Source organism: Asparagus officinalis, chromosome 7 (genome assembly GCF_001876935.1).
Source record: "Asparagus officinalis chromosome 7, Aspof.V1, whole genome shotgun sequence".
In the NCBI taxonomy this organism is placed as follows: domain Eukaryota; kingdom Viridiplantae; phylum Streptophyta; class Magnoliopsida; order Asparagales; family Asparagaceae; genus Asparagus; species Asparagus officinalis.
The window spans coordinates 30,202,541-30,220,075 of record NC_033800.1 but is presented as its reverse complement, the minus strand read 5'-3'; the positions used below and the strand labels follow the sequence as shown (position 1 = coordinate 30,220,075).

At 37.2% G+C, this 17,535-nt stretch overlaps 1 protein-coding gene across 2 annotated transcripts; it reads left to right on the top strand.

Moving 5' to 3' along the window:
• LOC109849280 (50S ribosomal protein L18, chloroplastic-like) lies at nucleotides 1,945-6,638 on the top strand. Of its 2 annotated transcripts, none has more exons than XM_020419091.1 (3): nucleotides 1,945-2,246; nucleotides 3,519-3,701; nucleotides 6,212-6,638. In XM_020419091.1, the coding sequence occupies exons 1-3, from the start codon at nucleotides 2,034-2,036 to the stop codon at nucleotides 6,359-6,361; spliced, it is 546 nt and encodes a 181-aa protein (XP_020274680.1). In that variant the 5' UTR covers nucleotides 1,945-2,033; the 3' UTR covers nucleotides 6,362-6,638. The 2 variants fall into 2 exon arrangements, with proteins under 2 accessions (XP_020274680.1, XP_020274681.1); XM_020419092.1 differs by having other exon boundaries at nucleotides 1,950-2,246; nucleotides 3,519-3,680.

Sequence of the window (17,535 nt, the reverse complement as noted above, 5' to 3'; positions counted from 1 at the left end):
ACATCATCCAATAAAATATTATTTTTATCCAACAACTCATCTCATATCATCCAATAAAATAAACCAAATAAAAGAAACGGGTCACATCATCCAACCATCCAATAAAATAAACCAAATAAAAGAAACGGGTCACATCATCCAACTCATCTCATCTCCATCCCATCTTTAAAAATCATCCACATCATCCAATAATATTGTGACAACTCATCTCATCTCATCTCCATTTCATCTCCACCCATTTCCTCCAAAAAAACAAGGAAATTGATTTCCTTAAGTGTGGGTCACATCATCCAATAATATAATGACAACTCATCTCATCTCATCTCATCTCCTATTTTTAAGAATGAACCAAACACAAGAGAAGAACCTATTTATAAGAAATATGTTTCCTATTCTTTGATTTCCTTCTTTTTTAACCAACCAAACAACCTCAAAACAACTTTTCTTAAAAAAATACCCACATCATCCAATAATATTGTGACAACTCATCTCCTATTATTTGATTTCCTTCTTTTTTTAGCCAACCAAACAACCATAAAACAATTTTTTAAGGAAATAGGTTTCCTATTCCTTGATTTCCTTCTTCTTTTTGGCAAGCAAACAGCCCCTAAAAGACCTCCCAGTAAATATGTCTATTGTATTCTTAATATGTAATTTATCAAGAAAATAAACGCATATCAACCTCCACAGCTAGTTTCTTTTTTCTTTGTTCTTGCAGTTCATAATTCATTGCTTGAGATATACAATGGCAACGAATGTATTAATTGGTTCATAATATAATGCAGATATAATAAAATGTTGAAAAATGTCATCTTAGACGTTTGAGTGTTGAAATATAAAAAATGTTAGATTCTGAATGGAAACAGAGCCTTTTGAAAACAAAAGTAAAAAAAGCGAAGAAAATGTAGAAATACTTAACTAAAGGGGTCTAAATTTCCCACTGTTTGCACCAGTTTTAACTTTGACACCCACCCCAATGTTTCCTTTTGCTTGAGAAATACCCGAAAGTTCTGAAACGTTAAACTTTCATACCTTAAAATAATTTAGAGGGGTGTTAGGTACACACCCTCAACCACAATTCAAACCACACCTCTACTCTCTCTATAGTGCATTGGGACCCACATGAAATTTTATTTTTAAAATTTCATGTGGGTCCCAATGCACTATAGAGAGAGTAGAGGTGTGGTTGAGATTGTGGTTGTGGGTGTGTCCCTAACATTTCTAAATAATTTATCAGGGGTATCAAAGGTAAAACGTTTTTGAACTTTGAGGTATTCATTGAGCAAAATTAAATTAAAAAAATAATAATAATAAAACTTGGGGTATCAAAGTTTGAAATTGTGTAAGCTTTGGGTAGTTGAAAGGGGGTGTTTGGTTACATTTCTATAAATTATAGGAAATGTTTTCCATCCCAAATTTGATTTCCTTGTATTTCTTAAAAAATTATAGGAAAAGTTTTAAGAAGTTAAAAAGTACAAATTTTCTTATTTTTTATATTGTGCTTGTTTGGTTCAAAACAAGAAAATGAGAAATAACTTTTGGGAAAATAGCAACATTTCTTATAATTTATAAAAATGTAACCAAACACCACCAACTTTATAGAAAAGTGAGAACTTTGTAGAAAAAAGTTAATGAGTTTTATTATTTAAATAATGAATGCGTCAGATTTCCAAGAGATTTCCTCCCATTTTAGAAGGAAATCAATTTCCATAAAATTTCGTACTTTTGGGCACTTTACAGAAAACATTTCTGTAAATTTTTTTGGAGCCAAACACAGTTTATAGAAATGTATAGAAAACTCTTAATTACATAAATGCCATGCGTCAGTACTTTTGAGAAAACATTTCTCAAAAACAATGCAACCAAACACCCCCTTCAACATTCGTACAGTATATGCAAATGCAGGGGCATAAAAGTAAAGAAAATTGCAGTTCAAACAAAAGAAAAGAAACAAAGGGAGGCATGAAATAGGATAAGGAGCCTGATCTCCCAAAACCCAGAGAGAGAGAGAGAGAGCAAAGAAGGGAGAAACAATGTTAGCTTCATTGTCATCACCATCATCAACAATTACAACATCTCCATCAGCTTTCTCTCTCCTCTCTTCCTCAAAATCAATCTCTTCCGCTTTCCCTTTTGCTCAGCGCCTATCAATTCCCAAACCCAATGCTCCCTCATTCTCCATTGAGGCCAAGGCCACCACTCGCCAAGAGAGCCGAACTGCTCGCCACCAGAGAATAAGAAAGAAGGTATGCCTGTTTTAAAATTTTCAATTTTCAATCCCTTTTCTTGATAGTTTTCATCTGCTCTTAACTAAAAATTAACACCTGGGTATCTCAATTTATCCTGTAGTTTGACCCATAGTTCAATAAATTTTCTAAGGGGGTATCTGCAATTGTGTTGCCCATACGAAAACTTTCAGTAGTTGATCTCTTTCTGTAAGATTCTCTTTTCGACAGCACATAGTTGACGCCCCCATTGACTAGGTGTTTTTATCTTTGTCCTGTATTTTAACTTACCTGGCTATCTCAATTTATTTTATTTAGTTTCAGCCATATTTCTGCAAATAGTGTTGCCCATATGAAACGTTTCATTATCGAGCTCTTTTTTTTGTCATATACTTATCCTGCATTTTGACCCATGTTTCATTAATGCATCTAAGAAATTATATAGCTGATAGTTTCTTAAGTTAAGTTAGTTCGTAGCTTGCATATTTTGTTAAACTCATGGTTTACTCTTGGATGCGATTGTACTGAAGGTAATGTTTTTTTGTCCTAGTAACATTTTGATTGGTACATCATTTCCACATTCCAACAATTCAGTCAATTTCAACCAGAGAGCGGAAGTTTCGAGTTTCACTGATTTTAATCACCTCTGCCTGTTTAAAATTGGTTGTTATAGTTACTTAGTTAACATTTGCTAATGGTATCACAGATCTCTAATTACACGTTTTTTTTAGCCTGTGGAAATGTGTCTACAGATACTTTTCATTTTCCTGGGATTCAATATGATGTACATAGCTCCCCTAACATCATATAAGTTTGAGAGGACATCAAGGATCAGAACCATAGAAAATAGAAGATCTAGATGTAGGGAATTGCATTATCAGAAAATCTTAAGGGAACGACACATCAGTAACAATGATGTCCGGTTTTTTGACCTGTGTTAACCACTTCCTACTTGGTAGCTACATGATTCTGTCATATCATGGATCATGATTAATTACCCCCAAGGATTAAATTACTTCTCCCTAGCTATCTTTGATTTTGTTTATATTTATTTCTAATTTCATGAGCAAATTAAAGAACAATGGCTGTGTTGTATTTTTTAGAAGTGGACTGAATGGCTTTAATTATGTGGACCTAAAGCTCTACCTTTTATGTTGTTCACACTTTTGTTATCCATCGTCAGTCTCTATCAGTTAAAGTACTGTTTAAGAAAAATCTCACAGTTTACTGTCTTCTGATTGCAATTTCTTATGAAGACTTGTTTTATATTATCATTCTATTTCTTCTGTGCAGGTCGAGGGTACCCCTGAAAGGCCAAGACTCTGTGTTTTCCGTTCCAACAAGCATTTATATGTCCAAGTGATTGATGATACGAAGATGCATACTTTAGCATCAGCTTCAACAATGCAGAAACCTATCTCTGAGGAATTTGATTACTCTGCTGGGCCTACAATTGTCAGTTCAAATAATCTTGATGTATCATTCTGCTAATTTGTGTATCCTTCAACTGGTAGAGAGAGTTCCATTGAAGTTCACCTTCTTGTTTCAAGTTCGTTATGACAAAATCAGATTCTTAGTAAGAAACTGTATACCTTAACCAGTCGATTGGCAATCAACACATACGCGCGCGCATGCACGCACGCGCACACACGCGGACACATGCACACTCACTCGCTCGCTTGCTCACTTGCATTTCACACTGATATTATATGAAAAGGTCTGTTCTAGTGACTTAGAAATCATGGTGCTGCTTAGGTCATCCAACCCTATTACTTCACAATAATATCTGGACCTCAAATCTTTATCCTTTGTCACTATTCCGTTAGCAGCTTATATATTTATGCCGTTTCTAGCTTGGGAGAAGTTCGAAAAGTGCTTACATTGGACTCTTTACTCATTGCAAAGATCCTAATACGAGGAGACGTGATTGTCAGCTATGGACACAGCTTTTCAGTGTCTTAAATTAGGAAAATGATTTGAGTCTAGAGGGTCTACTCAATATTTGCACCTTTGTGATAAATAAACGATGACTTTAATGGCTTCGTTAGTAATAACTCAAAAGCAGAGGCTGCAATTATTATAACAATGGACATGGATATGTGCTAAGATAATATTTATAGAAAAGAGTACAAACATAAATGGAATGTAATATAATTCATTAGAAGAAATCATGTTCATCTCTAAGGGACAGCACATGATAATATTTATAGAAAATCACTTTCCTCAAAACCTTTCCTAACCCTGGTGAAAGAAATTCTAAAACAAAAGGTGGGTAGACAAAACCTGAACTACGTAGGTGCCAAACTAACCTGAACTACATAGGTGCCAAACTTTCCCAATGTGATTTTGGTAGAATGAATGTAGTAGTTAGGTGATCTGGGGGAATTGGTATTGAATTGGTATTAAGGAGATGGTTGGAATTACCTGCATCAAGTATTGATTGTTACGTAGGAAATGATAGGGTGTGTGCCTTTCTTAAATTATTGAAAGAATTAAAACTTGCTTGAAAATATTTGTCGCAGTTTTACTCTTTTCTGTCTAGTATCAGTGGGTTCATGCACGGTATTTGTCTCCATCACCATTACCGCTACCATTACCATTGTTGTCGTCTAAACTTTTCCTGTGTATTCACAACTTAAATCGAGGAAGGTTCCGCTAAAGTATCACCCGAAATTTCATACTGGCTGTTAATTTCATAGTAGCTTTCTGAATTTTGGTCTAATTATCTTGCAAAGATAACTATCCTAAAGGGGATGGGCTTTCCATAACTATCAAAAAAGACATGGGCTTTCCAGAGTATTAGTACATAGAGTGGTCCTGTTGGCGAGTAGAAATTTATAACCAGGTGTTAATGTAACAGTAGCCTTCTGAATTTTGGTCTAACTTTCTAGCAAAGATAACTATCAGAAATGGAATGGGCTTTCCATAGTACATAGAGTGGTCCTGTTGGTGATTAGGAATATCACCTTATTGGTTATGCAGTTTGGGTTTCTAACCTAGATGGAAATTCTAGACAAAAGGGAGACTGACAATTGCGCAAGCAGAATTTATTTTAGGGAATTGAATTCATTTTTGAATCAATGCATTAGCCAAACAGTCAAAGTACGTCAATCAAAGAGTTCAGTTATAGTTTTTGTTCCTTAAAAGTGTATACCAGGCGTGAGATTTAACACCTGATCATCTCATCTCTTCTTTACACGACACACCCTCGACCACACACACACACACACACACACACAAATTTTGTACTTTAGGACACTCACAGGTTTTAGAAGCATGCATACATTTGATTTTGGAGATAGAATCCAATGAATGGTAGATGTATCTCTTCTGCAATATCTTTCTTTTTTCCCTTCTCTTTTCCTCTTTCATGCCTTATTTTCAGCTTTGTCAATTTGTATTGCACTCAGAATCTTTTCCCTTTTCATACTCTATCGTCACTACAGTCTCCTCTTATCGTCAAAATGTATTTAGCCATGTAAGTGCAGAAAGATAGTAATAAGGAATTTTCTGAAGAATAATGGAATATATATGCAAAAAGGAGATTGGCACCTTATATCTCTCATATACTTGAGGACTTGTTTATTATAAGTGTATAACTGGGAGTAGTCCTTTCTTGATAATTTCTTCCCTGCATTCATGTTATAGAGAAGTCTTGCAGGTCATTATGTTAGTTAGTATTCTGTTCCGTTATTCCAACCTCAAACCCTTAGGCGGGAATTAGAAATGTTATATTAGCAATTCAAGCGAGCAAGTTTTAACGGGTCAACAATCAGATAAGAATGTTGTTATTTATCTCACACCCTTCTATTTCTGAACTCGCTTTTTTTTTTTCACAATCAGAGTTTGATCTGCTTTCTCATAGTATAATGCAAAGATGATGCATGCTAGTAAGCAAGTACTTGTTGATTGTATGAAATTCCAGAATTATAAAGTGACATAATTTTGATTTCGACTTCTTAAGTTCCTCAAATTTCTGGTAACAGGAGGTTGCGAAGAAAGTAGGTGAAGCCATTGCCAAAGCTTGCGCAGACAAAGGAATAACTAAGGTGGCCTTTGACAGGGGCGGATATCCATACCATGGCCGCATAGAAGCCCTTGCAGCTGCTGCTCGAGAGCATGGTCTTCAGTTCTGAAAGTGCAATTCGACTTGTAAAAGTAGCCTGGATCTCCATTTTCTTCGCACTCATTTCTTGCAACCGTATTTAAGAACTCTAGAATGATGGCTATCTGCAAAAGAGCCATTTTTTTAAGTGAGCGGAAGCTTGGCTTCATGGAATGTTATGTTATATGTCTTGTGAAAATTCAAAATTTCTTCCTTTATCGAGCAGTTTCCAAAAATTTAGTGCAACAGTAATTCTATTGTTTGCCATGATTTTGCTTTAATGGGAGTATCAAGATTGATTGTACTGATTTCCAATGTCTTTCAAAGGCAGCAGACACTGTGATTTTTTGGTGCTCAAAGTTTTGGAGCTGTTTGGCTTGTAACTGGTATAAAAACACCACCACTTGTATGCAATGTGAATCTAGTACTCGTTAAAGGTTTATAAGGTAAAAAATTTCTTAAAAAATTGTTGCCGAAGATAATGAGGGTATATAAGTGTAATAGTAAGGGAAATAAAAGGTATGTAATTGCTAATTAGCTTTTTTTAATAACATTGAACCCCCTGATATTCAAAAGTAGTTCTCTCCGTTATTTGTACCAATTACGTAGGTGTCAGGTAACATCAATTTGTTGTAAAGAGGTCCTCTCACATTGTCGCAAAAAGATTATATTCTCTTGAAGTGTTGAACATACAATGCTACAGTAAAAGTACATATAATAGAGAGAAAAATTTTGTTTGTAAATCGATGAGTCTATGTGTAAAGTTCTTAATACTATACATAGAGTATGTTTGGCAACTTTGGATTATAATCCACAAATAGATTATAAATCAAGCGAGTCATAACCCAAAATATTTAGTAAATCTAGTCAATTATAATCCATTTCAGATAGTACAGTGTTTGCAAATAGATGGCTTAAGCCATAGTTCTTGTCAAAATAACCAAAGACATGTTAGTGCCTGTGGTTAAATCTGGAATAAAACAGATATAAATCAGAGAGAACTGAAAGAAAGCTGAAGTGCTATATTTTAAAACCTTTTCAAGTTAGTTGTTGTACGTTTATGAAACGCTATGCTTAAAGCAATATTCGGTCTACTCTGGTGCAAGGATCCCAATGCCAAACTGCTTCCAGGAACAACAGTACAGTACAATGGTGTGTACCAACCAAGTACCGTCAAGATCTCCTCGATCTATAAGACCTTTCAGTCAAGGCAACGATCTCCTCGATTTGTTAAAACCTTTCGGTTTAGGCAATGATCTTTCGATCTGTAATAACCTTTAGGTTCAGACAAAGATCTTTCATTTTGTAACCTTTCGGTTCAGGACTATGTTCCTTCGGGCACAGACTAAAGCTTGCACGCTTTTAAACTCTGCAGCAGCACAACAGCTTAACAGATTCAATCCGTTCAAGTTTTACAATACTTCAGTGTGTTTTTTTTCTTCACCAAGAACTGCTCCAAGGGGGCACTATTTATAGGCCTCAAAGGCCAGCTCAAGGGTCACCCATAGTCAATTTGACTATTACAAATCATAACAATAATTATAATTGTAATTATAACAACAAATGACTTAATTGTTGTAACTGCTGCATGCAGTAACGCCTGAACTCGAGGGTCGCGTTTCTACATAACACGAGGGTCGCGTTGCGCCTCACGAACACGAGGCTCGCACCCTCACGCAAACGCGAGGGTCGCGTCACGCCTCACGAGGGTCGTACCCTTGCGCGAACACTAGGGTCGCGTTCCCTCTCGTGAACGCGAGGGTTGCATCCTCGCCCGAACACGAGGGTCATGTTTCCTCTCATAAACACATGGGTCGCACCCTCGCACGAACACGAGGGCCACCTGCGAACGCGAAGCCCGCCTGCATGCTACGAAGCAGCCTGCGTGGCAGCTAACATGGCGCCACCTAGTCCTGATGCATACGTGCGAAGTGCGCCTTACAAAGCGCCACTTAGCCCTCAGCCCGATTAGTCCCGATCCATGGCCCATTGGCCCACTGTCCATGGCCCACGAGCCCACGAGCCCACGACCCACTGTCCATGACCCACTAGTACTTATGAGGGATTAATTAATTTATTTAAGACAAAACAATTCTCGGCTTACCTACGGCAAGCCTCGAACTCAGGACCTTTTGAAACACCAAAACTTTTACTTTCCACTACGCTACTAAGGATTTCTGAAAAATACCAGTAGTTAATAACTATATAGTTTGAAAACTCATTTTTCGAAAGTGGTTTTGACCAAAAAATCCAACAATCCCCCACAAGTTTTTAAACTAGTGTCGTGTAACGGTGTCGTTATTTCAATCGTTGTGCATAAGGTAGATGTCTCAAGGACTTGAATCCTCCTTAGACCAACTGAATAAAAGATAGATGCATGGTATCGTAGAGACTTGAACCAGCACATATCTAAAAATTCAACGATCACACAAGATCAAACTCATCTGTGGTAGTTTTCACTTTTAACCACACTTACCTTTGCCTTTGCCTTTACCTTAGCCTTGCACATTTATGGCCCTGTGCATGTCCTAATTTCTGCTAGGGCCCTAGGCATCTTTCCAAAAGAGACCATAGGAGACGACCAAATCTTCGCCATGCATATGTAAGTTCTTTAGGCATTTTTCCTATCAAACATCCAGCATCTGAGATGCTTTGAACTCATTAAGGCTTAAGAGTCATCCTCTCTCATGATAGGATTCTAGGTGAGTCCTTTAGGCGTGCTTTCTATCTAACACACCGCATCTGAAATGCTTTGGACTCATTAAGGCTTAATAGCCATCCCCTTTACATGATAGGATCATCGGTGAGTCCTATAGGCATGTTACCTATCCAGCAGCCCGCATCTGAAATGCTTTGGACTCATTAAGGCTTAACAGTCATCATCTTTACTATGATAGGATTTCACTTACAAATCTTACTTGACTTTTGAACCAATCATCTTATCATTAGTAACGTAAGGTTTGAACTAATAATTTGATATAAATAGTAAGTATTTGTAAGACTCACCAAACTTTGAGACCCATGGATTTTACTTGCAAATCTTACTTGACTTTTGAACTAATCATCTTATCATTAGTAGTGTAAGATTTGAACTAATAACTTAATGTAAATGGTAAGTATTTGTAAGACTCACCAAACTTTGAGACTCATTCCAGCAGACATCCTTTCGACTATATCCTTTTTTAGACCTTTAGTCAAAGGATCAACCATATTCTCTGAAGACCGGACATCACTCACAGAGATGACTTCTTGAAAAATAAGTTCTCTCAAATAGCCATGCTTCAGACGAATGGTCTGCTTCTTTTCATTGAATATCAAGTTCGCTGTCACAGCACTCGCCGCCTGATTATCATAATAGATAGTTATTACGACTTGCAATTCTATCAATGGAAGGTATCGGAGAAAACAACTGAACTACTCAGCTTCATCTCCTGCAGCACAAAGTGCAAAGAACTCAGATTCCATCGATGACTGTGCAATCATAGTCTGCTTCTTAGACTTCCACGAGACAACAACTCTACCCATAATGAAGACAAAACCTCCAGCAGATTTGTACTCATCTGATTCTGAGCACCAGCTTGCATCTAAATAACCTTCGATTACAGCCGGATATCCAATGTAGAATAGGCTCAAACATGTAGTTCATTTGAAGTATCTCATCAATCTCTAGACAGCATCCCAATGAAGCTTTTCAGGATTAATTGTGAACCTACTAAGCATTCCTACAATGAATGCTATGTCTAGCCTTGTGCAGATCATTGCGTACATAAGACTCCTAATGATCTTTGAGTACCTTAGCTGATCTACTGGTCTTCCAGTGTTTGGTCGAACCTCCTTGTTGTAATCATACAGTACTAACAGTTCTGATAGATCGTAGTAGCCATACTTTCTTAGCATGCTCTCGACATAATGAGATTGAGACAATCCAATACCCTCTTCATTAGCATGCTCTCGACATAATGAGATTGAGACAATCCAATACCCTCTTCAGAGTATATGATTTTGATTCCGAGAATCACATAATGAGATTGAGACAATCCAATACCCTCTTCAGAGTATATGATTTTGATTCCGAGAATCACGTCCGTAGTTCCAAGGTCCTTATGCTGAACTGTGCTGAGAGAAATTTCTTGGTAGATATTACTATTTCTAAATCACTTCCGATGATGAGCATATCATCCACATAGAGACAGATGACCACCACCTTTCTTCAGCGACCTTGATGTATAGGCACTTGTCAGATTCACTGAGTTGATACCTATTACTGTGAACAACCCCATCAAACTTCTCATGCCAGAGTTTTGGTGTCTGCGTAAGTCCATATAGAGACTTAACAAGTTTACAAACTTTACCAGTTGGAGCATCAAATCCTTCTAATTTCTCCATGTAGATCTCTTCTGTGAGATCTCCATTGAGAAAGGCAGTGTTCACATCTATCCGATGTATGACAAACTTTTTTATCACCACCCATGCGATAAGCACTCTGATGGTAGTGATCCTGCAAACTGGTGTATAGAAATCAAAGAAATTTATTCATTCTCTCTAAGAGAATCCTTTCGCCACCAGTCTTACTTTGTACTTCTTAATAGTACCATTAAGACGAAGCTTTTTCTTGAAGATCTACTCGCAACTGATAAGCCTTTCACCTTCAAATACATTCACCAGCTCCCAAGTATGATTTTGGATCAATGAATCCATCTCATCATCTATAGCTTCTTTCCACAGAAGAGTGTTTGTTGACTACATTGATTCTTGGAAAGTCTGTGGATCTCCTTTCACATTATAGGTAATGAAACCATCTCCAAAATCTTTTTATCTCCTGAAACGCTTGAAAGGTGGTTCGGTAACTTCAACATTGACACTTTTAGTTTCTCATGAAACTGGCTCCTCTGGTGCATCTGACGTACCGACATTCACTAGTATATCTTTGAGCAATAAACCTTTATCATTGATAAACTTATCCTCAAAGAATTCTACATCCTAAGCTTCAATGACGGAGTTGGTTCTAAGGTCTAGGAACCTGCAAGCATCGCTATCTTCAGCAAAGTCAAGAAACACACACTTGTTTGTCTTTGGTCCGAGCTTAGGCCTTCTGATATCTAAAACTCGAACATATGCTAGACACCCCAACACTTTGAGACTATCCAAAGAATCTGGATATCCCAACCATAACTGATGAGGAGTATTATTAGTTTTAGAATAGGGTACTCTGTTTAGAATCGAGTTTACCATCAACAAAGCCTCTCCCTAATAGAAGGTAGGTAGACCAGATATGATTAGCATTGAATTAACCATCTTAGTCAATGTGCGATTCTTCCTTTCTGCATCCCATTAGATTACGGAAAATACAGAGTAGTAGTTTCAAAAATGATTCCATGCTCCTTGAAGTATGTTTCCGACTCCTTAGATCGGTACTCTCTTCCTCTATTGCTCCTGAGTCTTTTCACCTAAACTCCACACTACTTCTCGACACGAGTCCGAAACTCGACAAACTTGCTGAAAGTTTCATATTTAGATTTCAGTAGGTAGACGTGACAGAAGTGAGAATGGTCATCAATGAAGGAGATGAAATACTTCATGCCGCCTTGAGTGACGAAGCTCTTGAAGTCACAAGTATCTGAATGAATCAGATCCAACAGGTTGGTGCTCTTTGTGACACTTGGAAAGGGCTTCCTTGTTAGTTTCACTTGCGTGCGGACTTCACATTTCTCAGTTTTGTTACACCCACATTTTAGAAGTAATCCTAACTTTTCCATGCTAAACAATTTTCTATAATTTACATGTCCCAGCCTATTGTGCCATAACATAGAGGAGTAAGCAAAATAGGATATTTCATTTATAACTGAGTTGGGTACAATAGTACTGATCTTATACATGCCATTAGTATGATATGCATTGCCAAAATACATTTTTAAAAGGATAACACAACATTTCCTCCTTGGAAATCTAGCCTCATACCTACATCATACAAGGCTTCCAGAGACTTAAGTTTTTGGCAATTGAGGGAACATATTTCACATTCTTTAATGTAAGAGTCTTTCCTGAAGAGAGAGTCAGCACCACAGTCCCAGTTCCATGAACATGAACTACAGAACAACCAGCCATTGATACGTTCTCTTTGGTAGCGACATAAGAAGAGAACATATCTCTGTTAGAGCAGACATGATAGGTAGCACCTGTATCTAACCACCAACCAGAGACATTGATGAGAGTTGTCACCTGAAAGAGCATAGCCACACAATTGTCAACTTGATTAACATTGTGTGTTATTCCCTTCTTTGGTGCTTTGCAGTCCTTCTTGAATTTTTTCTTCTGAACTTTTAGGTTCTTCGGATTCTGGTTCTTTTTTTGTTAAAAGACTTCTTCTTCTTGGAAGAAGAACTACTACCCTTCCCAAAGTTAGCAGCCACCATGTTAGCAGACGCCTTCTGCTTAGTAAGGAGCTCAGTCTTCGTGTGAGTCCGAATCTCATCCTCGATCCGAATGGATCTCTTCAAATCAGATAGAGTCACATGTATTTTTTCTCTCCGAATGTCAGTGGAGAATGACATCTAAGATGGAGGAAGCTTGTTGACAATTCCACCAGAAATAAAAGTTTGATAAAGACTGATCTTTTCATCCTTCGGTTTTATAACAAGCTTTTCAAGCTCTTTGACTCGAGGCAAAACCTCAGTGTCATCTTCAAACTTGAAGTCTAGAAACTTATCAATGAGTTGAGACATGGACAGTTTCTCCTTATCCTTGTACTGGTCCTCTAGAGTATTCCGGATTTTCTTTGTAGAGGACTTGTTAGTGTAAGCATCTAATAGATGATCGGCCATGCAGTTAAGGAGATAACTCCTATAGAAGTAATCATCTCTAGCCCAAGAGGCTTCAGACTCAGAATCTTCTTCAGAGTCGGGTTTCTCTTCAGAAACCATATAGTAGATTTTTAGAAGTTGCATCCCAAAGATTACTTTTCAAATCCATGCGTTGAAGTTGGATCCATCAAAGTTCTCTAACTTAAGACAATCCACTCCAAGAGTCCTCGCAGGATCCATGGTAGATCAAAATATTGCTTTAAGATTGTTGACGCCTGTGACTAAATCTGGAATAAAACAGATATAAATTAGAGAGAACTGAAAGAAAGCTAAAGTGCTATATTCTAAAACTTTTTTAAGTTAGCTACTGTGCGTTTGTGAAATGTTGTGCTTAAAGTAATATTTGGCCTACTCCGGTATAAGGATCACAATGCAAAAAATGCTTCTAGGAACAATAGTATAGTATAATGGTGTGCACCAACCAAGAACTGTCAAGATCTCTTTGATCTATAAGACATTTTGGTTAAGGCAACGATCTCCTCAATCTATTAAAACATTTCGGTTCAGGCAAAGATCTTTCGATCTGTAATAACCTTTCGGTTCAGGGCTATATTCCTTCGGGCACAAACTAAAGCTTGCATGCTTTAAACTCTGCAGCAACACAACAACTTAACAGATTCAATCTGTTAAATTTTTACAACACTTCAGTGTGTTTTTTTCTTCACCAAGAGCTGCCCCAATGTGCACTATTTACAGGCCTCTAAGGCCATCTCAAGGGTTACCTACAGTCAATTTGACTGTTACAAATTATAATGATAATTATGATTGTAACAACAAACAACTTAATTGTTGTAACTACTGCATGCAGTAACACCTGATCGCGACGATCGCGTTTCTACACAACGCGAGGGTCACGTCGCGCCTTGCGAACACGAGGCTCGCACCCTCGCGCGAACGCGAGGGTTGCGTCGCGCCTCGCGAGGGTCGCATGCACCCTCGCACGAACACGAAGCCCCGATGCATTCGTGCGAAGTACAAAGTGCGTCTTATAAAGCACCAAGTGCGCCTTACAAAGCGCCACTTAGCGCCTCAGCTCGATTAGCCCCGATCACTGGCCCATTGGCCCACGGTCCACGACCCACGAGCCATGGCCAACGACCCACGACCCGCTAGCACTTATGATGAATTAATTGATTTATTTAAGACAAAACAATTTTTGGCTTGCCTACGGAAAGCCTCGAACTCAAGACCTTTTGAGATACCAAAACTTTTACTTTTCACTACGCTACCAAGGATTTCTGAAAAATATCAGTAGTTAATAACTATATAGTTTGAAAACTTATTTTTTATTTTTTGGAAAGCGGTTTTGACCAAAAAAATCCAACAAGGCACTTACTGGGGTTGGAGAGAGATAAATAGGTCTTGAAATTTTTTGAAATGATGAGGGGTGTTTTGTTCTTTTACTCGATCAAACCTTTTGACTTATAAGCCACTAAAAAATAAGCTAGAATATACACTAGCTTATTCTTTGGTGGCTTGTAAGTGAAAATGACGCATTTACAAACATGACCATGTGGCTTATAAACCACTTTGACCACTCGCCAAACATGCTCATACAGAGAGTGCATCTGCCATTACAAAAATTATACGTAACCTAGGGTACGTAGGAGCTTTCTGTCTACAACCAACCTTGCTTAAGTTTTCCTCCTCCTGTATTTGAAGTGTTACTAACAACTCAAGTTACATTTGCCTACTTGCCGTAGGTGTTGCAGACACACGAATACATCAGCAATGCAAACTGATCATGCACCGAACAGGAGTTTTATCTTTCTTTCAGTTTCCAAATACCTTTTATCTTGTCTCATTTATTTCGCTTGCACGCATATGCTTCCTCTAACAGATTTTGTGTAGTAAATTCGCTGATAAGTTATCATAATTTTTTATCGGATATCCAGGAAGCCAAAAAATAATTAAATTCAGGGATTACAATAAAGAAGATATATCCTAGGAAAAATGGTTTTATTTTTTATTGGTGAGAATGGTTTAAAACTATAGAAAGACTGCTGATGACGGTTGGAGGTTAGAGGGATGACAAAGGACCCAAGTGGGAAGTTGAGGATTTTGTGCCTACCATTCATGGGAAACTTGGTGGTGGGACCCATGTCTATACATGGTTTCCGGGTGAAGTCTCATCTCATGCTACGTTTCCTACATAACTCAAATATTATTAGTAAATAAATATTAGTAAAAGAAAATTTTCTTTATTATTTTGTGTGTAATTGGAGATGGAACAGGTTTTGGACTCAATTGACTCAAAAGGATTTAATCATTAGTCCAAACATATTTAGTGCTCTATCCAATCATATTTAAACCTCAATGGATACTAGACGCTCCTTAATAGTAAGCTTAACATGGTGAATTTGTACCAGAATTGTTGGACTCCTTTCTGGGCAAAATTTTTTTAATTGAAAGAAATGTGCAATCTATTCTAAGGGTGCTATTTTTATTGGTGTGGGGAAATATTAATAATGAATATTTTCAAGGAAAAAAAATCCAACATGTGATCCACTTTTGCTTGCTATTAACTAAACAAACACCTTGAGTTACCTGCAGTAACAAACTAGTCTAGTTGTAGCAGAAGACAAGATTGTTATGCTTGGCTGAGGTGATAAATATGTGAGTATAGTTTCACATCGGATAAGATAAAAAAGAGTGATGAGTTTAAATAAAAGTTTGGGTCAAGACCTAATAGTTATAGCTTTTGGGCTAAAATTAACTCCTAATTTCTGTTTAAGGCCCATTAACTCTAGATTGAGCCCGATTTCTCCCCCAACAACGGTATCAGAGCTAAGATCATGGTTCAAGTAATTAAAAAAACAGATGATCTTCGATATGAAGCCCGAAGGTGTCGGGAGAATCCACTGATGCCCGTATGAGTGATATAATCCACCATGAGTGAAGTGGTGGAAGTTCCTATGGATGTTTGATAGCCATGTGCTGAATGTATGATCTGGTTAGCCCATAAGTGAAGAGGTGTAAGAGTTAATGAATTGGTTAGCCTACGAGTGAAGTGGTGTAAAAGGTTAGTGAATCTCGTGAAAGACTAAATTATTGTTGAGTTGAACTATACTCACAAATTAAGGGGGAGTTGTTGAGGTGATTAATATGTGAGTATAGTCCCACATCGAATAAGATAAGAAAGAGTGATAAGTTTAAATAAAAGTTTGGATCAATACCTAATAGCTATATCTTTTGAGTTAAAATTGATTCCTAATTTTTATTTAAGGCCCATCAACTCTAGATTGTGCCCGATTTCACCCCCAACATGTTATCGTAAGAAGTTCCTATTATTCTTTTGAAAAAAATCCTATTGAATGCCAATAGATATTGCATGGGATAAGAATATAATTAATGAAATTGCAACAGAAATTAAGTTAGGTCTTCAAATAAAATAAAAGCAGTAGCTCGCAAGCTGGGCAAAACTAAGGAATAAATGTGAGCCTAACTCCTAAAACTGAAAGTTTTCAGGAAAGCAAAGCAAACAACACACAAAGCAATCTAGGATAACGAAATAACGTGTGCCTTATATAGCTAAAAGGAACTGAAGAAGGAGACAGCTTCCAACTGAAAGATCACACTTATGTGATAGCCAGAAGCGTCGCTCATCAGATACTCTGGTGAAGATGATAGCGATGATGCCGTGCACATACATCATGCGTTATCTTTTTGTGCTTATAACGGTATGCATAAATAATGTGCGTATAACTTCGTTACCAATGGTCTTAATTAACGACTTGGATAAAGGATCTAAACTGAACAATGATAAAATTGTCCAAAATTAACGACTTGCATAAATAATGTGCTTATAACGGTATAGTTTCGATGTGGGTACAGTTTGGTAGGTGACGACATATGTCCGCTCCTTACCTACTGTATCCTCACCGGGTCTACATCTAGCTTGTGATGCTCTTTTGTACCTGTATATATCTTTGTTAATTAATAATATTCGTTTTATGAGCAGGGCTTTTAACCCTGCTTTTTCAGTTCAAAAAAAAAAAATTTGTCCAAAACGTATCACATGTAAAGTACATGCTTGATAGTTTTATCCTAACTATTGTCGAGTATGGTAGTTTAGTGAAGAAAGTTCATAGTAGTTGCCTCTCAAAATATTTGTGGTAGTTTTGTGAATTGTATCCATTTATTTACGAACATTGAATTAGAGTATATTTTTTAATCTACTATTTTCTTTCATCCTAAGATTCAGGATGTCTTGAATCCCAATATACCTCTGTTATTAGGTTCTGAATGTTAAAGGATGTTCGCAAAGTGAAAGGAGCAGGTTGAGTGCCTTGCATATGCCCAAATCTAAGTTACTCTGATATCATGTTAAATTAAGAAGCATGTT

Bases quoted from the DNA above. Each gene is read 5' to 3' on its own strand.
- LOC109849280 (XM_020419091.1), top strand. From the start codon at position 2,034: ATGTTAGCTTCATTGTCATCACCATCATCAACAATTACAACATCTCCA. The intron at 2,247-3,518 runs GTATGCCTGTTT...TCTTCTGTGCAG, and splicing joins ACCAGAGAATAAGAAAGAAG to GTCGAGGGTACCCCTGAAAG. The intron at 3,702-6,211 runs GTATCATTCTGC...TTCTGGTAACAG, and splicing joins TCAGTTCAAATAATCTTGAT to GAGGTTGCGAAGAAAGTAGG.